The sequence below is a fragment of the Psittacula echo genome (genome assembly GCF_963264785.1).
Source record: "Psittacula echo genome assembly, chromosome: 3".
Taxonomy (NCBI): Eukaryota; Metazoa; Chordata; class Aves; order Psittaciformes; family Psittacidae; genus Psittacula; species Psittacula echo.
In genome coordinates this window covers 86740119-86765868 of record NC_137736.1, presented here as the reverse complement: position 1 = coordinate 86765868, position 25750 = coordinate 86740119, and the positions used below count along the sequence as shown (strand labels likewise).

The following is a 25750-nucleotide window of genomic DNA, read 5'->3' as shown; positions in this document are numbered from 1 at the left end:
CAGACTGATTTTCTGTTCATTCAGCATCTCTTTTTTAATCCCTGTGGATAAAAATCAGTTGAAAAGGACAACCTATTTTAACTCCTTTTCACATAGGGAACTTAAAATGAACCATCCCAAGGACAAAGGAGCTCAGCTTTCAGGTCTGAAGGAGAAGTATTTTATTCTCCACATCTGAAGCTAGCTCAGAAGCAGGAATACTCACCTCTGCCAGAACAAGCTTCTCAGCTTCTCAGGTGATGATTTGGCAGCTTGTACTAGGGTAGCACTGAGAAGTTCTTATTCACGCTTAAAGAACAAAAGGTTACAAAGAGATGTTGATTGCTCACAAAAGATTTTTGCTTATGATTCCACCTTACAGCCTAATGAAATCTGCTTTCCTTTGGGCTGGATTGCTCTCCTGGTGGAAGTGAATACTACAGTCACATTCTGTTAAGTGGGTACATTTCATTACAGTTGCTGTGCCACAGTCACAGAACAGAAAGGGAATGAAGGTATGTTTTACAATGCAAGAACAAGAGCAGAGCAATGTGTGAAAGATGAGGACCTCTTTCACAAACTGCCATGGTGATTCTCCTGAATTTTTTGCTTTCTTTTGGAATTGTAGATACACAGCAGCTGCCTGCTCAGCAGAGTGGATATGGGTACATGTCTCCACTGAAGGAACTCCAGAAGAAAGCACATTAAAGAGGGAGACACTAGCTATGTTCCCATAACAGTCTAGATCATTCTGAATACTCAGAATCCATAGATATCCAGTTCAGAGCTATTTGCCAAGCAATTCTCATATAGTGCACCAAAAGGATGAGAAAACAGCTGGATCCTAATACATAATTGCAAATTCTGCCTCTTAATAGAGTATTCTGGGTAGAAGTAAGAGCAGTAACAGTTTGTTTTATTGTGTGACTCCAGAAACGAACAAGGACTTAACATTTCAGTGACAGGAATGGAAAACACCTACTCCAGCTGGACCCAAGCTCCTTGGAGCAGGGACTGCTCAAAAAAGAGAAACAGACAGTCTTTGCAGTTTGTTAAGCTAAATGAGTCTATAAAGATGTTTCACACAGACCTGAATTACATAAAATCCCACAGCTTGTTTTAGGATCAGAAAGACATTTGGTGTAGGAAGGTATCTGATTCCAAGCAGGCTGATATCCACAGATGGAGGATGACAGTCTACAGTTAAAGTGAGGAAACTTGGAAGATTCTTGCATTGTACACATGGACAGTATATCTGATAATTTAATCCAGGAATAATCCCTGGTGTTGCACTAAGGTTTAGCTGATACATAAATAAAAATTTAATGAGGAATACAATATGAATCTTGTCAATTGCTCCAGCACTAGTAACAAATGTAACCTGAGCAAAGGTACATGTGACGATGGAAGTGTAGTCAATGCAGAACATCTGTGGACAGATCATGAGATCACTACCACCTTCCTACTTGCTAAATTGGAGCAACCCTGATATAAAAAAAAGCTTATCTGGATAACTGCAACTGTATTGACTCCTAAAGAGGAGTTTATGACAAGTATCTGCTTCTGGTAGAGAACTTCACAGAGGATCTTCCATATCTGGAAGTTAAGTTATTCAAAGTCTACATTGATTTGGTATGACTTATGACCATTTTTCTGTACTCTCCGTTACACAATGGCTAACAAAGTCTTCCAGGTCAATTAAATTACCTTAACTTGTCCTTTTATCGGTCATCTCAAAGTTCCTGGAACAACTGTTCTCCCATTTGAAGTGAATGGTAGTTCACAAGGGCTTATTCTGTGAAATTCCAAAGTTATCCGTCAAGTACATGGGACAGCAGCAGGCAATAGTCCCCTTCAAACAATGCTAGATAGAGATGGTCATAGGGGTTTCTAACATGATACCACAGAACAAACAACTCCTGAACTTACTCAACTTATCACGAGGTGGAGGCAAAGACCTCCATGATATGCAGAGTGTTAGGGCTCACTCCAGTTCTCAATGTGATCAGTATCTCCTAGAGGGGAGGGAGTAGCCAGAAACACTGTAAATCAGCTACAATCACCTAAGAGCCAGGGATTGACTGTTTGAGCTGATGCCTTCAATAATGTGCATAAAACCTTTCATCTATAAAGTTAAGCTTGCCTGGGGCTTCCCTCTAACATGGAGACTAACTGCACTGAAATTTTCTGATATACTCTAAATTCTGTCATCCTCCAAACCACAGTAGTCACACCCAAACTGCACACCGAAGAATGGTTCTGTGGCTGTGACAACCCGTGGACTGTATGAACACTATGGATTTGCACAGGCTAAAACTATGCTAAGAATCATTCTCACTGTTTATTTGTATAGGCAACCAAGTTTCAGCAATGAAAAAAACAAACCAAAACCAACCCAAAACTTAAAAACAAACCTCCCTGGGATAGTTCATTAATAAAATTTCTGTTCTGAAGGACCCTAAATGTCCTTGTGCTTAAAGGCATTTCCTTTCTTGCTATATGCCTGCTGTCTGCCCTGTGTGTGGTATCAGGTATAACACTGACAGAGAAGGTACTTGACAGTACTTTAATTAAAGAATCTCCCAAATAAAATCTAATTAAAAGCTATACAGAGGGCTTGGAACTCTTCCATGTATGATCCACATTCTTTTTCCTGTTTTTTATCCCAGATGTGCATAAATAAATCAAGGACTCTTTATTTTCTATTAGTAACTGACTTTTGCTTTTTCAGTTTCATTAACAGCATGAAAGCACAAGGCTATTCTTCTGATCACTGTTCTGAATGCATACTAATTAGATAACCTAATGCAGTATGAGAAAATCTATAGTAACTTCACAGCTCTTTTGTAACTTCAAAGGAAGGCTCCCAGAGTCACCAATGGCAGGAAAGGCCAGAAACTCAATCTCTAGTTCCAGTTCTATCTAAAACATTAAAGCATAATTGCAAATAATGAAAATCCAAGTTTTAGGATCAAGAAAGAAGCATTACCTAAGAAAATGAGGTTATCTTGAACTCTGCAAAGATCAAAGAATAAATATCCACGTATCCCAGGGCACTGGAATCTCAGTCCTAGATTTTCTGCTATCACTCATCTTGCTGCTTGAAAAATGAAATATACTTTGTGCATAGCTTTTGTATGTAAGTTTTGGCTTCAGAGTTCCTCAGCTGGTTCACATGAAACATTTAATAGACATACAAAAGAGGAAGCTTTTTTTCCTGTTAAGCTATAGTTCAAACACAGATGAAACATACATTGTTTATTTGAATAAAGCAATCAAATGAAGCAAAGTGTGAACAAATTAAAGCTGTACCTTGTATTGAAGTGGCACATTTTTTATCAAACATATCCTTCACAAAAACCTTTGGGTTTACCCTGTGAATGTATGCAAAGTATAAAACAGCACATAATTTTGATGTAGCATTTTAGTAATAACCTTACATCACATTTATATATATAGCTATAATTTGAATTATACAACTTTTAATTACTTTAGAATTTAGCTTATTTAATTAGAAAACTTTATGATTATTTCAGATAAAACAAGATGCAGCCACTACCTTTTCAGTTTTATTTACAAAATTAAGTTCTTCAGTTATATTCCTTACACAAATAGATAAATTCACAAAAAAAAATCCCAACATAGTTTATAGTACATATTTTAACACATCTCATTTTTTCCAGCTTTAAACAAATTGTGTTTTAAAAGTACATCCATCACATTAACTTTACAATTAGTCACATTGAATCTTCCCAGAAACTTTAACACCTTTTACTATCTTTAAATCAGTGAGATTTGGCAGTCTAATTTTCTGCCTTCCTGTTACTACTCTTAGATGGACAGCTGCCTTCACTTAGTGGCAGCTCTTACCAACTCTGCACAGGGCTTGATGCTCTGCCAGACAAATCATGACTATTCATATCATTCTACCAAATACCTACTATCATATATTACTGGCAAGTCTCTGAGTTAATGCATTTATGATCTGGTCTGATATAAGAGGCTCACCTACTCACAGTCACAGAATGTGTTTAGAAAGAGGCAAGAGGAAGAATTTACTCATGATTTTAAAAAGTCGGCAATATAATTTTGTTGTTTTGAACAAACCAGAGTTATCACATATTTCTGTGATTTAGAGATAATGGCCCTAAACAGCACCTTCAGAAATTCTGTCTAGAAAAATCATGTCCTTTCAGAAGTGTATGGATGTTTCTGGAAGAATAAGTAAGGACTATTTTAATTAACAGGAGTTAAAAGAAAAAATTGAAGATACACAAAGCAATGTGCAACTAATTACAAAACTAATAATATTCCCTTTTTTTGTACTGACGGATATAGCAGAAGTTAACAACTCTCCTTTCAGATAAAAGATACTTATCTCTCTTCAGGTCTTTGTGATGTACAAAACATTCCCTTTGCTGAACTTTCATTCTGATTATTTTGCAGCAATATTTTATTTTATTGCTGGAACTGAAAGGTCTGGTGTTGGTGCAGGATGCTTTCATCTCTAGTGAGATGTTTCATAGATATTTTACACTTCTTTAACTATGATTTCATTTTTTCTATGGCTCATACACATGAAATAATTTCACTAGATTAAAAAAAATATAAACCTGACTGAATTACAGTTATTATAATGAGAAAATGGTTCCCTTTTTTAAATCACACCTAAGACATTTTCCCCAGGGAAAAACTTCTAACAGCAGCAACTATATGTGAAATTAATTTACTTTTTTTATCTCCTTGAGTTAAGAAAGTAGTGACAAAAAAAAATTAAATAGAAGAAGAGTGAATAACTGTCCATCTGTCAAAATGGTTTGCTATTCCTGGGGTAAAAGAATGAAGAGCTAAACTGGTCACACACATGAGTTGCTGAAACCTTTTTCACACACTGTGCAGTCAGGAATTGGAATGCGGCAGCTGAATTCTCCTGATATTCTGTCCAGACTATGTAGGCTCCAGATTACAGATTAAAAGGCTGAATGGGAATTTCTGTTAGCTGTTACACTGCAGGGTATCAGAACAGTGGATATTTCCATCACTTTTCAGTGTTCCCCTTGCCCACATCAATGTATCACAAAGAAGAAAGTGAACTGACTCGAAAGAAAGGGGACATGAACTAGTCTGGTGGTAAATAAGGAATCAGAGGGCAAGAAAAGAGATAAGAAACTATGAAGACAGATAAATCATGAGGGACGGTGGAAAGAGAATGGAAAAAATGTTTCAGGGGATAGGTTTTAATCCAGCAAAGAACATGGGAAAACAATTATTAACCCATGAGCAGCAACAGTCTTTAATTTCAGTAAACTGAAGAAGCTTGGGACCATATTCTAGGAATTCCCTTATCACCTGTGAGTTATTACTGAATTGTAGCACTTCTGAATGCTCTTGCCTTCTGTACAAGGATGGCTACATTCATGACGAGCCCATGCATCCAGGCTATACCCAAGGTTTGTTAGAGAGATTGTTAGTTGGATTTGGCTAAAACTCCCAGGACTAATACAGATAATTGTGTTGCAATGCCTGCAAATATTCCCTAGCCCTGTTAAATTTACTAGCATAACCGTAGCTAGGAAATTTAGGAGTTTGCTAAAAAAAATTGATGCAGAGAAAAGGAATAGAGAAAGGAATAGTCTAACAGAGAAAGAAATAATCTAACATTAATTCCCAAAGATAAGGACACAAGCTGAGAATAAATCAGAATAAATCAGAATAAGTCTGGACAAAGAACCAGATGGAGCAGAATTGCAGAACAGAGTATAAACACCAGAATGGCCCATGGCACCCAATACGTGTTCTCTTTCAGCATGCAAAATGGACTCATGTTTCCTGAATCTCATCACTCTTCTCTTGTTAGCAAGTATCTGTGAAATTTCAAGTGCAAGCTTAAGACACTTTTAAAGTCTTATTTGGTCTCCAAAATGGGTCAGAAATAAAAGGATAATGGTGTATTGTCACTCCAAGTGACAGAAATTAGAAGACCTTTGTTAACATTTTAGTTTCTGATTCTTCAGGGTGCCATTATGATAGCACATAAATGTGGCCATTTTTAAGGTTTGGACTTTATGTGACAGTTTAAATGAAAGAACATGTGCAAATGCACAAGGTAAATTAGAAACACTGGAATTATATGACCTGTGTGGTTCTCTTTTCACCCATTCATGAAGGCTGGATCTTATTTAGCTAACACCAAGAAGGAGCCTCCAAGAATTCCTCCTCATATAATAAACAGAGTACATGATACAGTCAAATATTAAGGAGCGTCAAGCACCTGAAAATCCTAATCTTTTGCAGAAAAGGAGGAAGTTTGCTTTTTCTAGATTTTCATTACCTCATCCGGTCTCCAAATTTCTCTGATGACCAGTAAAGTTCTGAGACAGCTTCATTCATATTGAAAATAATTAGGTATTTTTTGCTTCCTTCTGTATCTCCTTCATTTCTTAATCTACACTAACATGCTAGCTTTTTGTTGTCAATATTAACTGTGCTGTGTGTTTGCATGTGATCTTTTAGTGAAAACTGAAGCAAAAGAACCAGACAGTACTTATGTATTTCCACAGTTTTGTTCCAACACTGTCCCTCATCTTCCTCATGCCTCCTCTGCCTTTTACCTTCCTCTTACAGAACGATTTAACATTAGCAGTAAGGTCTTCTGCTATTCTGCGCCAAGGTATTCGTGATTTCTGCCCCGGTATTCCTGTGCTATTAATTTTATACTCACACCTAGCAATGATATTGTATCCTTCTCGTGCTAGATTAAAAAAAAAAAAAAAAATTCTTCAAATCATGGATCCCTAATTTTAAACCCTCTGGATGATGTACATTCCCAAATAGCAAAACCACAATTGAAGGAGTAGACACTACCCTTTGAACATGTAGGATACTATATAAATGAAGATGGTCTGACACTTCTGGAAACTGAATTTCTCAGACATGATTCTCAAAATGAGCTTTTTTAACTTAAACTATGTTTATTTGCAGTTTAAAATGGTAAAGTTATCAATGTCATAAAATAAACATCACATAGCCTGATTAAATATTTCTAAGCAAACTCAACTTATGATTAATTTATGTGTATTTAGAGAGGATTAAAACTGCAGGATATGGCAAAGCCATTTAAAATTGAAGCTGAAATCAAATATCCAATAAATGCATTAATTTTGTTAATTTAAATAGTTTGTGGATGCATTTCAGGAAAAAATTAAAAAACAGCATATATTTTATACTTATGTGATTTATAGGCAAGGGGAGGAAACTTCAGACTACAAATCTTATTGCTGACATTTCCTCTTCTTTAATTACTTTATTTTGTAACTTCAGTACTCTTCCATATTAATGCACTTCAGACACATTGTATATAACAGATTGTTTAAGAAGGATAAAACCAAAATCTATTATTCATTAAAATGTAATAACTATTCAGAAGGAAGCTATGAGTTATTAATGCTGAGTTATGAGTTATTCATAAGTTTACATTGCACAACAGAGTACCAGATTGTAACAGGAAATTAAAGTGACAACATCCAACTCATAATAAAACATTTAAAAATGTTTCATTATTTTAAAATATTTATGTAATTTTTTAAACTGAAAAAAACCCCTGAAATAGTAATATAGGGCTATTCTTCAAAAAAATACCACTGTACTCTAAGTATTTGCAAACAAATTAAAATGCATCATTTTCTAGACTGTCTTCTTATACTTACCAAACCTGACATATTTAACAGTTTGCAGGTAAAAGATAAAAAATCCAAATTCTACCCTAGAAATGGTAAATGTTCTGATTGATTGAGATTAAAAAGAAAAAAAATATTTAGAACATAAATATAATTCAGTATATAATATATGTATATATAATTCAAGTAAACAACTTTCTCTATAAGAAGTATAATATATGCAGCACAATACCTGTATATGCAAACTGGACAAGATCCCACAGTGCATTAGGGTCTATGCCTTCCATTTTGATCTCTTCTTGCTTGGCTTCACAAACATCACTTGTAAACATGGCAGCAAAGTAGTCAGAGACAGAACTAAGGACAAGTCTGCAAAAACATTAGAAACTGGTTGTCATTTACATTGACATGTGTATTAAAAATCTCATCTATTCAAAAAAGCCCTCAACTTTAAAAAAAAAAGAAAACATATTTTCATGTTAATTACAAATTACCAAGAGCAACATATTATTAATGTATGTAGGCAGCAAAATACAGCATGACATTTAATTCTAATTTGTTTTTGCTTCCTGTGATATGAACCAAGTGGCATATTAGCTTATGACTATAAAACAGACACAGAAAATAGTGTTCAGTCTTTCTGATAATTTTCCAATCATGCAAATGTCCTAATTGTTAACAAGATAATCTCATCGTATTGCTGAAAAACATTTTGTGCTCCAGAAGTACTCAGCATTGTTCTTAAAGGCTTGTTTATAAAAAAAATTATTAACAGTACGTGACTTTGCTCAAGTCTTTAGCCTTCAGTAAAACTGTTTTGTAACTTAACATGTCATTCATTAAAACATTGTCGTGGTTTAAACCCAGCCACGCAGCTCGTTCACTCACACCCCCCCTTACTCCCCCCCACTCGTGGAGGGATGGGGAGGAGAATCCAAAGAATGTAACTCCCATGGGTTGAGATAAGAACAGCTTAGTAACTAAGGTATAACACAAATCACTACTGCTACCACCAATAATAATAATAATAAAGGAAATAACAAGGGAAGAGAATACAACCGCTCACGACCCGTTGACTGATACCTCCTCCCACCCCAGCAGCAAACCAGCCCCTCTGGGTAACTCCTAGTTACATCCTGGACATGACATGCTGTGGTATGGAACACCTCTTTGGCTAGTTTGGGTCAGGCGTCCTGTCTCTGCCTCCTCCCGGCTTCCCCTCCTCCCTGGCAGAGCAAGAGACTCACAAAGTCCTTGGTCAGGGTAAACATTTGAGCAGTAACTAAAAAACATTGGTGTTATCAGCGCTGTTCCCAGGCTGAAAGTCAAAAACACAGCATTGCACCAGCTACTAAGAAGGAGCAAAAATGACTGCTACTGCTGAACCCAGGACAGTAATCCACCCCTTATTCCATACCATTCACGTCATGCTCAGATCCCACATTTTCAATATACCATCGCTCTCATCTCAGTGCACTCTTATTTTAGTACATGGACCAATCCCTATAAAGCTGCTGAGTCCATCCAGTCCATGATGTCGGGCTCCATCTCTTGTAGCAGTCTTTCAGAGCAGGAGAGGCTGTGTGCAGTGTTCACACTCGTGAATAACCTGGGCAATAGTGTCCGTTTGTAAGTCTACCCCTCGATCATGAGTCCATCTCTATGTTGCATCTCTGCCCTGATGGCCTGAAGTGTCATGGGCCCACCAGGCTCAAAATAATTCACCCTCCCATTCAGCAGTTTCTGCAACTTGTTGCTAGGGGCTCCATACAGGAGTATGGGAGATGGGCCTTCCATCTCCGACACTTCCAAAGCACTGGAGGGGCGTAGTGGACTAGATACTTGCCCATACTGTCCCACACACCCTGCCACTCATGACTGTCCAGCCTTGGGGAAAAACTCTTATATTGTCATCTAACTCTAGACAAGACTCAAACCCACCTCTGCTTAACTTTTGAGATCAGGCGAAATGGCCGTGGGTAAAACACACTCTGTATGTGTGCCAACATGGTGATCCCCATCACAATCAGAAGGCAGGTCCCAAGGGTACCCAAAGGCCATTCAAAACCTTCAGAACTCTCAAATGATGCTGCTGTCCTTGTCACTGGGGCTGGTGTAGCTGCTGTGCTCTCCCACCACCAGCTTCTCTTTTTCTGAGTGCAGATCTTCCTCCTCTGCCTTGCTGGGAAATGCTGCGTGGTCTCCTGAATCCTCCACTTGTTCCGGGTGCCCGAGGCTGGACCCAGCTGAGGCTCCCAAAGGTAGTATCTTGCTCTCTGCATCCTCCTGGGGCTCAGGCTCACGGGGCTCCAGGGGCGGCTGCCAGAGGATGCTCTCGGCACCATGGTGCTGGGCTTGGCAGCAGGGCTCGGCTCCTCCGCCACCTCCTCCTGCTGCTTGGCAGCTGCCTCCGGCCCTGCTCCCGCCACCACTTGGTCCCCAGGGCTGCTCTCCCGGGCTGCTTCAGCCGCCTTTGACTCCCAGGGCCACTCCCCCTCAGCTCCCCACAGCCTCATGAAGACAGAAGCGAGGACGAGGGCCAGGACGGTGAAGAGCAGTGGGACAGCCAGGTACAAGTCCACGGCTACGTCCATCCCACCCTGCTGCCAGAACCCGCCAGTATTACAAGTCATTACCATTAAGTACAATGAAACAAGAACCTTAGCCCAAGGCCCCCAGCCAATAAACACTAACACAGCAAATAAGTAAGGTATGACATGCTGAAACTGTGATATCAAAAACAACAACTTTGAGAGCCAATAAATCAGCATTGTGACGAGTGTTTATTAATCAAAAAAATGAATACTTATTACAAATACGTTTAGACACACTCCAGTCAGATCTGTTGTTATCTCAACCCTTCGTGCCCCACGTTGGGCGTCAAAAGAACAGACAAAATCCTCACCACTGTGTAATGCAGTGTTTTTGTTAAGAAACTTTTCCAAAGGAAAATAATTTCACAATGCTTAAAAAAGTGCATGACTTGTTCAGGGATCTGATTTAGATAAATCAAAATCACAGCAAGTACCAAGTATGATTGTCATTACTGGGGCCCTAAGATAAGACATTCTTCTAAATACCATCCATAGCAATATTATGGTTTTGTTAGGAGTGAATATTCACAGATGATCTTCAGCTAGATATGTGGTACAAGTTACCACTTATCAGCCAGTGTGGTAATTAATAGTTTTTGCTCCCTTAGCTCATCCAATAGCAAAGTAAATATGAAAGTTAGAATTGGCTGCACAATTTTATAGTGCTTTAAGCTACTATATTTTATCTGCAAGCAGAGCAGCTTGAAAGTGTATGTGTGATCTTTACTCTGGTGCAAATGATGGGTGATGACAAATTAGCCATTTCATCAAGGGAATATAGCCAAGAAGTTAACTCATTTCAAGACAAACTTTTACCTTAGGAAGTGCTTCACAGGCTGAACTGAAGGGAAAGGAACTTGCTAATTACACTTAATTCTGAAAGGTGATACCTTTTGTAAATCTTAATTGTGTTCCAGTGTTGAGATAGAAAGTGAAAAGTGAGAAATCAAAGCAATCATTTAATTTGTAATGATCTTCTGGTTTTTTCGTAGCTAAGAAGGCTCAAAAAAGCTCTAAATCTTGGTTTAAAGGCATGCTGACCTATTCGTCAAGAAAGGTCAGGTGTCCCAGGATGTCACCGTCCTCAACTACTGCGAATAAATAATAAACTCTTTCAGCCTTGAGAATTATAGTATGTAACTCCTGGCTTAAAATGCGCTTGTGGTCTCAGAAAGATTTTTCTCCAGATTAAGGGACTTCTTCATCTTTAATAAAGCTGAATTCAGCCTGATGTATTTCTGATTTCTTTTATAATACAGAATATAAGTGATTCCTGTTGTGACTTTTTTTATCCTATGATACCTTTTTTTTTTTTTTTTTTTTTTGTTACAGTATATCTCCTCGCATTTTTCACAACTTTTTTCTCTGTCTCTCCCCGCTCCCAGAGTGAGCGAGCAGCTGCATGGTTCTGGATTGCCGGCTGGGCTTAAACCACGACATTCTCATACACCTTTGACACAGAACTCTCTTAATGTTGTTAGTGCATTTATTAATTAAAAGAAGCAAACAAAAGAAGCAAATCTTGATCACTTTTTTAAGCAAGCTTTTAACAGTATTTTACCACCTAGTAGAATCTCAGATGTTACTTGGACTGAAAACTCATAGGCATAACACAACTTTTTTCCAAAGATATTATGCCAGCTCATATAGAAGCTGAACATTCATTGCTTTTAAATGCAATTTGTTGTTCTGTAGAGGACACCAGCTAACACTGGGTGTCTTTACTAATAGTGGTGCTCTACAGATCTTCCTACAGGAGGCAAGCATTTACTGTATATAGAACGCATGATTTCCTATTAGCAAAACATATACTATGGTATAGCCACGCATGGACTTGAAAAAAGAAATAAGAGGAAAAAGGAAGTAAATACTGGTTGCCACTTACAGAACAATTTTGGCAGTACAAACAAAACTGACATCTTTCCTGAGTAAAATACATCGAAGAAGTAAGCTGTAAAACAGATCAACTGTGATTACACCAGGTAGTGATTACCTTTCCTGATGACTGTGGCACTCATCCCTCACCAGTTTAATCAATACAGAAAAAGCTATAACAGCCTTGTAAAAATATACGGTGAATTTAATTCAGTACATAGACTATTACCTGCTCTGTATCAAAGATCATTAGAAAAAAACTGTGTCTAGACACCAATAAATTTTTTTGAAACCAACTATTGCCCACAAACTTTAAATTGGCATCTCCTATCTCAGAATTCTGATCAGTAGCTGATTGGGATCACTCACTTTTATGATGCCTATAATTTGGAATCAGATGCCTTTTTTTTTTTTTTTAATTCAGTCTTTCTTACACACACTATTACAATTGGCTTTAATACACACAAAGTAGAAAATGGTGTAATTTTAGAACAAATTACATCACAATATCATTTGTACTAAATGACAGCACAAACCCAAATCTTCCTGTTCTGTACTTACTAACAGACTGTGTAAAACTAAGTAAAGTGTGTTTGCTGTAAAGTTATTGGTTCTTTGGGGAATTTTTCTTGTTGAGATCTCCACTCAGTTTTTTATCCATGGTAATGTATTTGTTTTGCAACATTTTTTTTTATTTTTCTTAATCTGTTAATTCTGTTCTTTAGAGTCATTTCATTTTAATTAAGATCAAGCTGAATGCGTAACATTCATTCTGTATTGAAGAATTTGCTACAAGAGGTACATTCCACTTCCACCTGTCATCTAGCCAGCATTTCACACATAGAATTCTCTGCCATCTACCTTTCTTCCTTTGCAGTCATGACACTGAAGAGTTAATTTGGGCTTGTTACTGCTGTAACTGCCTCCATCATCTGCATTTATAAGTATGTAAAGAAAGCCATGAAATATATCATGAATTATTCTTGTCCATTCTTGTTAGTGAGTATATAACAGTTAATAAGAATTGTCTCATACTTTCCATCTGTAACTCTCAATATTGATGGTCTGTCCTGTATGCTTACCTCATCTTGGAGAAAAACTGAACAGAATTACACAATAAAGTTGGGTTTTTTTCTCTGACCATCTGAGCAGTATTTATAAACTAACCTATTTGTAAAGGAAAACGGGTCTAGAGCAACCACATAATAACAATAACAACATCAACAACAAAGAATCGCAAAATAAGAAACCAACAAACCGCCCCCCCAAGCCCACGGACAGGCAGATAGAATTTTGAAGAGCTGATTAAGCCTGAAACAAGCAAGTTTCCTTTGGGTCTTTACTTGAACAAAGTTTTCTTCCATTTTAATCTATTATATAATGCATAGCTGAGAGTATGTGGTACCACCAATCTTCACTAAGCGATGTTCCTTTTTTGCCCTGAAGACCATGCCTTTTGTGTTTACATTCTCTTCTTTGTTCATTTTTTTCTTTTTTTTTTAATTTTCTTTTAATTCTTTCACTGTCTCCCAGACCTTTAAGTATAAATAAAGTAAGTGGCTCTTTATTGTTTCAATAGTACAAAATGAAACACAAACGTACATGTCATTACATCTCTTAAATTGCCACAGTGTTTTTAGGAACATTGCACAGATCCGACATTATTTCCACCAAACACACAATATCTACCACAGCTTCAGTTTTTCCCAGAGACCACAAGTAATACATGCATCATAGCTACCAGAATTGATAACAAAGTCCATTTTCCAAAACACTGTGGCAGTGTCACTTTTTCTCCATGTGTCAATGTGTCAGTTTTGAAGCTATCTACTTCTGCAAGCTGTATGTTGAACCCTATGCTCTTTTGAATCAGCAGAAAGATGGAAGGGTAAAAAAAAAAAAAAAAAAGACAAACATATGAATCCAGGCAATTTTTCAATATTTGGGAATGAGCAAAAATCCTGAGGACTACCAAAAAGTGATGAAGATGAAAGCTGATGAAGGTGTTACAAATACAAAGCAGAGCTCAATATTTTTATCCACAAGAAATCCAACGTATTCAGGCATAGCATATACACTTGAATGTAGAAAGACAACACCATCAACTGCAATCCCCTATTATAGAATCATAGAATAGGTATGGTTGGAAAGGACCTTAAGATCATCTAGTTCCAACCCCCATGCCATGGGCAGGGACACCTCACACTAAACCATGTCACCCAAGGCTTTGTCCAACCTGGCCTTGAACACCGCCAGGGATGGAGCATTCACAGCCTCCCTGGGCAGCCCATCCCAGTGCCTCACTACTCTAACAGTAAAGAATTTCCTCCTTATATCCAATCTAAACTCCCCCTGTTTAAGTTTGAACCCGTTACCCCTTGTCCTGTCACTATAGTCCCTAATAAATAGTCCATCCCCAGCATCCTTGTAGGCCCCCTTCAGATACCGGAAGGCTGCTATGAGATCTCCACGCAGCCTTCTCTTCTCCAGGCTGAACAGCCCCAACTTCCTCAGCCTGTCTCCATACGGGAGGTGCTCCAGTCCCCTGATCATCCTCGTGGCCCTCCTCTTGACTTGTTCCAACAGTTCCATGTCCTTTTTATGTTGAGGACACCAGAACTGCACACAATACTCCAAGTGAGGTCTCACAAGAGCAGAGTAGAGGGGCAGGATCACCTTCGACCTGCTGATCATGCTCCTTTTGACGCAGCCCAGGGCACGATTCGCTTTCTGGGCTGTGAGCGCACACTGAAGATGGCTCATGTTCATTTTCTCATCAACCAACACCTCCAAGTCCTTCTCCGCAGGGCTGCTCTGAATCTCTTCTCTGTCAAAACCTGTAGCTGTGCTTGGGATTGCTCCGACCCAGGTGTAGGACCTTGCACTTGGCATGGTTAAGCTTCATGAGGTTGGCATCAGCCAAGCTCACAAGCATGTTGAGGTCCCTCTGGATGGCATTCCTTCCCTCCAGCGTATCAACCTTCCAGAGGGGGCCTACATTGTTCCTTATCTGTCTTTTATTCGCTACGTACCTATAGAATCCCTTCCTGTTTTCCTTAACATCCCTAGCCAAGTTTAGTTCTAACTGAACCTTCGCCTTCCTCATCTGGTCCCTAGCTTCCCACACAACATCTCTGTATTCTTCCCAGGCCGCCTGCCCTTGCTTCCACCTTTTATAAGCCTCTTTTTTCCTTTGACTTTTTCTGAGCAGCTCCTTATCCATCCAAGGAAGTCTCCTGGCCCCCTTGCTGCACTTCCTTCTAGTTGGGATGCAACACTCCTGAGCTTGTAGCAGGTGATCCTTGAATATCAACCAACAGTCTTGGGCCCCCCTGTCCTCTAGGGCTGTATTCCATGGAACCTTACTAAGCAGGTTCTTGAAGAGGCCAAAGTTTGCTCTCTTGAAGTCCAGGGCAGTGAGTTCGCTGCACGCTCTTCTCACTGTCCTGAGGATCTCAAACTCGACCATCTTATGATCACTGCAACCAAGGCTGCCCTGGAATAGGGCACATTAATAATAACATATACTATTTAATATATTATATACAATAATATATTATATACAATAATATATATTATATATAATATATATAAAGATATATAATAATAGGGCACAATAATGTCACATTTCCAATGAGCCCTTCCCTGTTGGTGAGCACGAGGTCAGGCATGGCACCTCTCCTTGTTGGCTCCTCTATTACTTGCAGAAGGAAGTTGTCTTCCACACAATCGAGGAACCTCTTGGATTGCTTATTCTGGGTTGTACCGTCACTCCAACAGATGTCAGGGTGGTTGAAGTCCCCCATGAGAACAAGGGCCTGTGAGCGTGAGGCTTTTCCTATCTGTCTGTAGAGTCCTTTATCCACAGATTCCTCTTGATCAGGCGGTCTGTAACAAATCCCCACAGTAATGTCTCCCATCACTGTTTGCGGGGTTAATGATTTTATTTATTCACTGTAACTCCACAAGGAAAAGAGGAAACAAAGCTTGCAGGAGAAGGAAAAATTAAATTTTAGCTCATTTGAACTATAAGGAGAAATGTTAGAAACACAGGGATTAGATTTGATGAAAGTAGAGATCTGTGAAGTCATAAGAATAAGTGACTGCTTAAGTATGTAGATCTTTTTGAGGTCTGCTTGTCATCATTTTATTCTGAAACCCCTTTATACAAAATGATACAATAAAGCAGACTTCTTAATTTATCTTCACAACTTATTCCTCCATAGAGATCAGTTTGGTGCAATCCTTGTGTGTTATCTTTAACCCCTTTTTTTAATGGCAGCCTGCCAGGTCATCATGACCCAAATTATTCTTGGATGGCCTCCTTTGTCATTTTGTCATCTACCTGGTCTTGTTTGGTCTATGTTTATATCCTATATCACTTGTCTCCTTCTCCTCTCTTAAAAGAGTAAAAAAAAAAAAAAAAAAATCACCATCTTAGTCCCCCTCTGCACACACTCCAATAGTTTGATGTCCTTCTTATATTAAGGCACCCAAAACTGCACAGTACTCAAAGTGAGGTTGCACCAGTATAGTATAGGGTGGGACAATCCCTTCCCTCAACTGTCTAAGCTATGCTATGACCAGGGGAAGAATGTGAGGAGGAAGAAGCGGCAGAGACAACATGTGACAAAATTACCATAACCCCTGTTCTCCACCCTTCTGCACTGCTCATGAAGAGGAGGTAGACAAGTTGGGACAGAAGATGAGCCTGAGAAGAAAAGAGGGGTGTTTATAGTTTCTAACTATCTTACTCTGCTGTTAACTGGCATTACATTAAATTAATTTCCCCCAAGTCTGCTCTGCACTTGATGCTAAGCCGTCTCCCTGTCCTTATCTCAACCAACGAGCTTTTCCATCTTATTTCCATCCCTTTGTCCTGCTGAGGAGGCTGAGTGATGGAGAGGCTTGGCAGACACCTGGCGACTAGCCAAGGTCAACACACCACAATCAGACACAAGTGTTCAGGTAACTTAAGCTATAGATCTCCATTGATTACAATGAGGTTAGACACATGGCCATATCAAAACCAAAACTTACTTGGATAACTAACCTTAAAATCTCAGAAATTATGAAAACTCAAGGTCCATTTCTGCATGAGCAAAATCTTGAACTGGTACATACTCAATGATGTGAACTTAAGATCTGTTATGTCTGAAAAAGGTACAAATAAAACCAGAAGAGTTCCTTGTGGAGATCACAGAAATTCCTCTGAAAACATTAATGGCATTTTCAGTATCAGGAAATATTCTTTATCTATTACTCCTTCTTCTTAAAAAAAAAGTAAAAACAGAAGTTATGCATCAAGGTTAATATTAAAAGTTTATCTAAATTGCATCTCTGCTTTCCCTCTGATAGCAGGAATTTCTGTTGTTGCCATTCTGTCCCAACCATATTACTTGAACAATTTCGTTTTAAACTCATGGATGGTAGGTTGTGCTAAACATCACAGTTTAGACGCAACGTTTGAAACGGGAAGTTCCTCAAACCTTAATTACAGATATCTGGGAGTGATACATAGGGCAGCTATACTGCTTCTACTGTGTGCTTTCCATGTGCATCTGTTACTGATTAATGCAAGAAAACAAGCGGAATCTTAGGACTGTACACTGTGCATTTTACCTTTTTTACCCACTGCCTTTAAACTGTCTTTCTTTCTCTACCTGGTTCTTAATCCTTTTATCTCTCCTTTCAGCTTAACTTCCTACATTCATTTTTTCCACTTTATTGATACCAGGGTTTTTTTCTTAAACATCTTCTCTCTACAGTAGCACTGTAAAAGATGGCCCTTCCCCCTACAGAACTAAAAAGGAGACCATAAAATAGTTTGTGGAAAAAGTTTTATTAAATTTATCTGGATTATAGTAAAAAAAACTGTACTACTTTAGAGCTGAGCATCAAAAAAAGGCATCAGCTGAATTTATGATGAAAAATTTAAATTTTGTGTTGAAAGACAGTTTTTCACTTTTCATACAAACATTTTTAGAAAGATTAGCCACTCTAAAGCATTTATTTGCTCTATATATAAATGATAATTTTCTTATCAATCTGTGCTACCTTTTCTATCACAGTAGGAATCCCTTCTGATCCCTGGGTATCAGAAAGAACACAAATGCCTATGTATCTTTGTCCTGGGTTCAGAAATAGCAGTCATTTTCCTCCTTCTTAGTAGCTGGTTCAGCGCTATGTCTTTGACTTTCGGCCTGGGAACAGCGCTGATAACACCAATGTTTTTAGTTACTGCTCAGATGTTTAGTCTGACCAAGGACTTTGTGAGTCTCATGCTCTGCCAGGGAGAAGGGGAAGCTGGGAGGAAGCAGAGACAGAACACCTGACCCAAACTAGCCAAAGAGGTATTCCATACCACAGCACGTCATGACCGGGATGAAACCAAGAGCTACCCGGAAAGGCTAGATCACTAGATCGTGCTGGGTATCAGTGGGTAGCATTGTATTTTCTTCCCTTATTATTTCCCTTATCATTATTATTAATGGTGGTAGCAGCAGTGATCTGTGCTATACCTTAGTTACTGGACTGTTCTTATCTCAACCTGTGGGAATTATATTCTTTCGATTCTCCTCCCCATCCCTCTGGGAGCCAGGGGGAAGGGGGAGAAAGGGGGAGGAGTGAGTGAACGACCTGCGTGGCTGGGCTTAAACCACGACAATCTTTGATAGTGAGATAAATTAGAAAATGAAGGAACTCTCATTTCTCATTATAATCTCAATTATACTTGACAATATTGAAACATCAACAACAGTACGTTTCTTGGTTACTTTTCATTCACAATCTTGAGCTCTCAGTAAGTGCAATGAAAATTAGAATCACAAGCTGAGGATGTAACTCTCCACTTATATTTTTTGCATTTTGTGGTTTTATTGAGTTTTCTGTTTTATTGCAATTCTGTCTCTGTTATATGGAAGCGTTTTGTTTTAATTGAATAGGGATAGGTAAATTCTATGCTTATATCTTTTTTTTTTCTCTTACATAATTGAGTTCCTGTATTGCTTTATGCACCATGCCTAGTCAACAACTTATGGATTAAACCTTAGTCTATCGTTGCCTATAATATTTACTTCTTGGCTGGAAGTTTTAATGAACTCTCTAGTGTAAATCTTAAAGGTCTATCTATCATTTGTATTGACTTAGGCTGGTTTTGGCATTGTTGATGTTTATTCAGAAGCGTAGAATATAGTATTTCAAATACAGTATTTAAAACCAATGCAATTCAAGCTAGTTTCCTTCAAGCAAAAGAACCAAATTATATGTGGCAAATCATAGAATCATAGAATAGTTAGGGTTGGAAAGGACCTTGAGATCATCTAGTTCCAACCCCCATGCCATGGGCAGGGACACCTCACACTAAACCATATCACCCAAGGTTTTGTCCAATCTGGCCTTGAACACCACCAAGGATGGAGCATTCGCAACCTCCCTGGGCAACCCATCCCAGTGCCTCACCACCCTCCCAGTAAAGAATTTCTTCCTTAGATCCAATCTAAACTTCCCCTGTTTAAGTTTGAACCCGTTACCCCTTGTCCTGTCACTACAGTCCCTGATGAAGAGCCCATCGCCAGCATCCTTGTAGGCCCCTTTCAGATACTGGAAGGCTGCTATGAGGTCTTCACACAGCCTTCTCTTCTCCAGGCTGAACAGCTCCAACTTTCTCAGCCTGTCTCCATATGGGAGGTGCTCCAGTCCCCTGATCATCCTCGTGGCCCTCCTCTGGACTTGTTCCAACAGTTCCATGTCCTTTTTATGTTGAGGACACCAGAACTGCACACAATACTCCAAGTGAGGTCTATATATGTACTTTTAATTTCATGTTGACCTATGGATTATTGCTTGATTAAGAATTTTTTTTTACCTTGGAAATAATTACTGCTCTGATCATGTTCTGAATAACATTTACTTCCCAGTGGTTTTCTGTTTCAGATGACATCTATTAGCTGCAGTCTAGCTGGATTTCTCGATACAACTGCATTTTACTGATTGTATCTTGCATAAAAGAAAGAAGTGTCAATTATAGTGTGTTGGCTTTATTAATTTCCTTGTTTTGTAACAGCAATGCCTGAGTTCCTTCTATTCCAGGCACTGTAAAGTTGCAATGTCTGAAAGAGGTTATAGTCTAAATGAGAAGTACAGAAAATGAGAAAAATATATATAGAATGCATCTCCAATGTGAGTGGAGAAACTATAAATGCCATGTTCATAATATTTTAAAATTAGAGTTATGGCACAGCAGTAACTTCTCCTCTAGAGAATAAGTTACCTAAACAGATACCAAAGGGCATAATCAAGATATGTGATTAGAGAAGAAGGGAAAAAAGGAGCAAATGCTATCAGCAATGACATTTTTTTCTATTTTTTAATTTATTTTTTTTTTTTAGCATGGTTTGCCTTCAGGTCTTTTAGGTCCCTGTGCCTAGCAGCAGGATCTGTGGGGTGTCACTCATAATAGAAGATTTACTTAGGCTGCAGTTAAGTGAACTGGACATACACAGGTCTTTGGGATCAGAGAGGATATGGTCAAGGAGCAATGGTTGAGGGAGCTCAGCAATGTTATTGAAAGACCACTCTGTCTTTGACAGATCATGAAAATTATAGAAGATTTCTGAAGACTGGAAAGATCAGTTTCTGTGTCATTCTTAAGAAGGAATATATGGGTAACTACAGACTGTTTGTATATTATAATTTTTTCAAAAAGAATAAGAATATTGTTGTTCCTTCTTGACATTTACTTGGCCTATTTTTGCTTTTCACATTTTTCAACACAGTTAAAAAAAAGAATAAAATGTCAATGTCTGAATCTACATTCTTAAACTACACTCAGAAAAAAAAACTTCTTAGAAACATACAAATATTCCACAATTGGTATCATTTCCCCTGTTTAATATGGATGACATAAACTGGCAGTAATATACTGGCATGTAAAATTGGACACCAATTACAAAGCCGTAGGTTATTATCCCTCCAGTTTTCTTTTTGATGGGAGGCACTTTAAGGCATATCTTGCAGCTCTGGAACACTGAAAATGCAGATGGACAGAAGGACTGTAGCTTAATATTATTCCCTCTGTACTTGTTATACACATAAAGGAAAGATGTTGGTGATTTAGATAAAAATGGCATCAGACCACAATTATCAGGGGTGCATAAAGTGCCAGATGCATGATACATTTAACAGTAGAAAAAGTCTTGAACACAGGAATAGTGTCAGTTGCCAAGACAGTGGGTAGAAGCTACCAGGGACTTAGCTGGCATCTAAGTATACTTATCATCTGAGTATGTGAACGCAAGGAAGAAAAAGGAATGGCAACTCTTAGAAAACAAAGGAAGTAGAAACAAAGTCTTAAAAATAAAAAATGTTGAAAGAAGAGGACAAGGACTTCTACATTTATTACAGCTATTAATCTAAAACCACACTGTTTCATGTGTTCTGCAAACTACCAAGATCAATCTGTTACTACCTGTAAAGTGGGATTATTTTCTCATTTATTATAATCACTGGGGCAATTTAAATATTTTAATGAAGGTTTCTATCTGGTTTTACTTTTTAGTATTTGAACAACAGCTTTGGATTTGCAGTCTTGCATATTGCATCTTTTTAATTATTATTATGGGAGTTGGAATATAAAATAGTCAACTTTTCTGTAAAACAGAAAAATAGTCTCTGTGTCCATCTTCACTTATGCCAGAAAGAACTTTGTAAGGTCCAAGTTGCTGGGATGACTTTATAGTGTTTCTCTACATCAAAAAGTTAATTTCTGAGTGTAGAAATACGTTAGCTTTTTTTTTGGTTTCCGTGCTGGGGAACCATAGTCTGCTCTGAATTTATTAGCTCAGCAGAGAAACCAGGGCACAAGCAGCAATAGGTCACCCTTACTTTGCAGCATTATGTAGAGTTCAAATGCAAAAAAACCTGCTCACCTGGGAACTCAGAAGTAATCTCTGTTTTAATCTAAACTCTAGGATTGGATTTTTATTTGCATGCACTAAAGCAAAGTCTATAGCTAAGACAAAAATCTCAATGAAGAATAACTATTTTAAGCTCTACTTACAATCCTAAACCAAGCATATTTTCATATATACAGTGACTTCTTTAATACCAGGTAATCTTATAGAATTTAAAAAATTAAAATGTCATAATAATTTTTATACTAATAATTATCATGAAAGTAATTACGCTATTTTTTTAGTCGATACAAAGGTACAGGTCATAGGAAGTCTGTATTTGGTATCATTCTAGTCTAACTGTCTGAGAGACTATGCTTGCTCAGAGTATTATGATCTTAAGCTAAAATGACGCTGTGATCAAGTGTAGCTTCACAGCATCTCATTTCAGAAATTTCCATTCTCCTCACACATGAATAGCATCACTGCAGGAAGAAATGTTTGGCACACTCATGGTAAGTTTGATAGCTGCATGCTTCTCGAATTTTTGAAATCTGTACAGAAAAAAAAGAACCAACTTTAGAGGCCCAACCTTCAAATATCACCTTGTGCAGCCACTTAAATTTGTGGGTTTTAAAGCAAGAAGAAAGCAGGCATAAGAGGCCACAGAAAACACTGTTGTAAGATATAAGCAAACCCAAAACATTTACTTTCGTAGTTTCAATATCTTATGCTTATGCCCTACCTATGTGCAGGTATCTTGCGATTCCCAGCAATCAGAATGACATCACAGAGTTGCTGCTGCTTCAGGTAGCTCTCCATCTTTCTGAAGGTTTGCTCCGCATGGTGAACAGCTTGGTAGAATTCCTCAGAGCTACATGAATCCATGTCACAATGGGGTGGCAAGGGGTGGCTGGATCCTGACAGCCTGTAAACCACAAGAGAAACTCCACGTTGATAAGATGTGACCAGACTTCACTACAGGCTTCCAGGATCTGATATATGTAAACAATGCATTCTTCCCACTTTTCACCACTAGAAGTACAAGATAGAAAAATCTTACTGCATTAGGAGGGACAACTGAAGTTGTAAGTCTGTTAACACTGAAATGTTGGCTTTTTTTTTTAGCATTGACATGGAAGTAAGCAATTTCTTTATTCTTTGATAAAGTTATTCAAAATATAAACATGAGCCACCTAATCTAGTGGAAGGTGTCCCTGTCCGTGGCTCAGTGGTTGGAATTAGACAGTCTTTAAAGTCCCTTCCAACCTGTCATGGTTTGCCCAGCCGGCAACCCAGAACCATGCAGCCACTTGCTCCCTCCCTCCCCCCTTCGTCTCCCTGCTCCCGGAGGGATGGGGAGGAGAATCAAAAGAATGTAACTCCCACGGGTTGAGATAAGAACAGTCCAGTAACTAAGGTATAACACAAAACCACTACTGCTAACACCAATAATAATAATGATAAGGGAAATAAAAAGGGAAGAGAATACAACCGCTCACCACCTGCCGACTGACACCCAGCCCAACCCAAGCAGTGATCTAGCCCTTCCAGGTAACTGCCCCCAGTTTATATACAGGGCATGACGTGCTGTGGTATGGAATACCTCTTTGGCTAGTTCGGGTCAGGTGTTCTGTCTCTGCTTCCTCCCAGCTTCCCCTCCTCCCTGGCAAAGCATGAGATTCAGAAAGTCCTTGGTCAGTCTAAACATTACTGAGCAGCAACTAAAACCATCGGTGTTATCAGCGCTGTTCCCAGGCTGAAAGTCAAAAACACAGCACTGCACCAGCTACCAAGAAGGAGAAAAATGACTGCTACTGCTGAAACCAGGACACAACCCAAACTATTCCATGATTCTATGATTTTATGAAATAATAGAGAAAGCAATCGTATGTTCCCACTGATTCTAAGAGTGCCTAGTGTCATTCACTTCTTCAAATTCACATTCATTTTACACCACCTGGAAAAGAAAAATGAAACTCTAACTGACTTAATTTGTAATAATTTGGGAATGTATTCTCAATGATAAATTGCATACTTTTAACCAACAGGCGCATTAGTACAAAATAAATTTAGCCTACAAAGAGAATGATGTCTGCGATGCAAAAAAAAAAAAAAAAAGGCGGAAAAGAAATAGAAACACAAGAAAAATTTAATTATTTCCTCATCATATAGCCATATGTTCTTAGTTAAAATTTACTTAATTCAGTGTTTCAAGTTCAGACTTTTACTGAAAATAAGAAAACGTGTCAGCAAGTACTAGCCCTTGAGGAAACTAATGCTAGTATTTCCAAATAATTCACAACACAGATGATAACCTCTTCTTTACAAACATGTCATAAGATTATTTCAAACGAAAGCCATAAGATTTTATATATCTTTTAGTGCTAAAAGATTAAGAATTTCTTATATGAAGCTGATTATTTTTTTACTTCAACTAGATAGATATGAAACAGCTTACATAATCAATGAAAGAGCAAAGGAGAACATATATTAGTCCAACATATGAAACAATATCATAAATGAATTCAAACCAATGTGATTATTTTATATATTCTATCAAAATATAAAGGAGCACATAAGAAATTTTTATACTTTATGGTAATAATATAACAGTTTCATTGCATGAGGTTCATTACATTCAGTAGATATTATATTGTAAGAATGATATCAATAGACCTATAATAGACCCAGTCTGCACTCCTGGTGGTAGAAAAATTGTAAAGTGCATTAATATAATAAATAATTAAAATAATTAATTAGATAATCAATAATAATTTTAAATATCAGTTATTAAAAATAAAAAAAATAGTATTATATTAACTCTTGGTAGATTATAGTACAATTCAGAAAACAGTATTTCTTTCTGATATATGCTAGCGGTTTACTTTTGAATTAGTTTTTGTCCAAAAGTATTCCCCATGCTCTCCTACAGTCATTGTACAAAGGTCTACAGGTTTAAGAACAAAAGGCTGGCCCATCTTTCTGTCACAGTAACTACTAGGCTTCATAGAATTCCTTTAAAGTAGCTGGAAGCCTGCAAAATAAAATATGGCCTGCAGAAAATTTTACAGGGAACCAACAGAGTTACCTTTGTATCCCACCCCACCATCTATTCTGTGCCACATGCTGGCACTAATTTTTTAAGAGAATGAGTTACCTATTAAAATTATTACCTACAGTAACTTCACTTGCATAGCATTAAATTGGATTCTGAAATATCATCAGCTGGCTTATATTGATCAATATTGCCATTTGTATGTTGGTAATACAATACTGTGAAACTGTCTGCGGGAAATTAAACTGACAAAACTTTATTAACCATGATTCCTCAACACAAATAGTTATGTATTACTGATTTAGGAAAGAACATTTCTCTAATCCTGTTATACTCGATCTTATTACATAATTAAGTACTTTATGCTAGGTGTCTCTTGCAAACTTCTCCTAAAGGATAAAACAAACATAATCTGCTCATATGTTCCTATCCAGTTTGGAGTACGAACCATGTTGATCAAAAATCCAAGTTTATTTTGGTATCTTTGGATGATCAACAAATGCTTTCACAAAAAACTGTGATGATGGAGCTAAGCTCATTAGTATGGGTAGTGGGTAGATATTTCAGGCTTTTTTTTTCATTTTTTTTTCCTCACTTTGATGACAGCCCTATGCAGACTTCTTTAGTTTTATTACTGAAGAATTAGAATGACAAGTAATTTACAAGAAATAAATC

The 25750-nt window shown here is 37.9% G+C and overlaps 1 protein-coding gene across 2 annotated transcripts in view; it reads right to left on the bottom strand.

Annotated features, from left to right (window-relative positions):
* KLHL1 (kelch like family member 1) overlaps window positions 1-25750 on the bottom strand; it is a gene marked incomplete at both ends in the record, with an annotated part of 228888 nt that overhangs the window by 141494 nt on the left and 61644 nt on the right. The window contains 2 exons of one of the 2 annotated variants that reach the window (XM_080614309.1): window positions 7888-8024; window positions 22763-22945. In XM_080614309.1, the coding sequence (XP_080470435.1) occupies window positions 7888-8024; window positions 22763-22945 (320 nt within the window). The remainder of the gene's footprint in view (window positions 1-7887; window positions 8025-22762; window positions 22946-25750) is intronic. The other variant, XM_080614310.1, reaches the window with a different exon arrangement.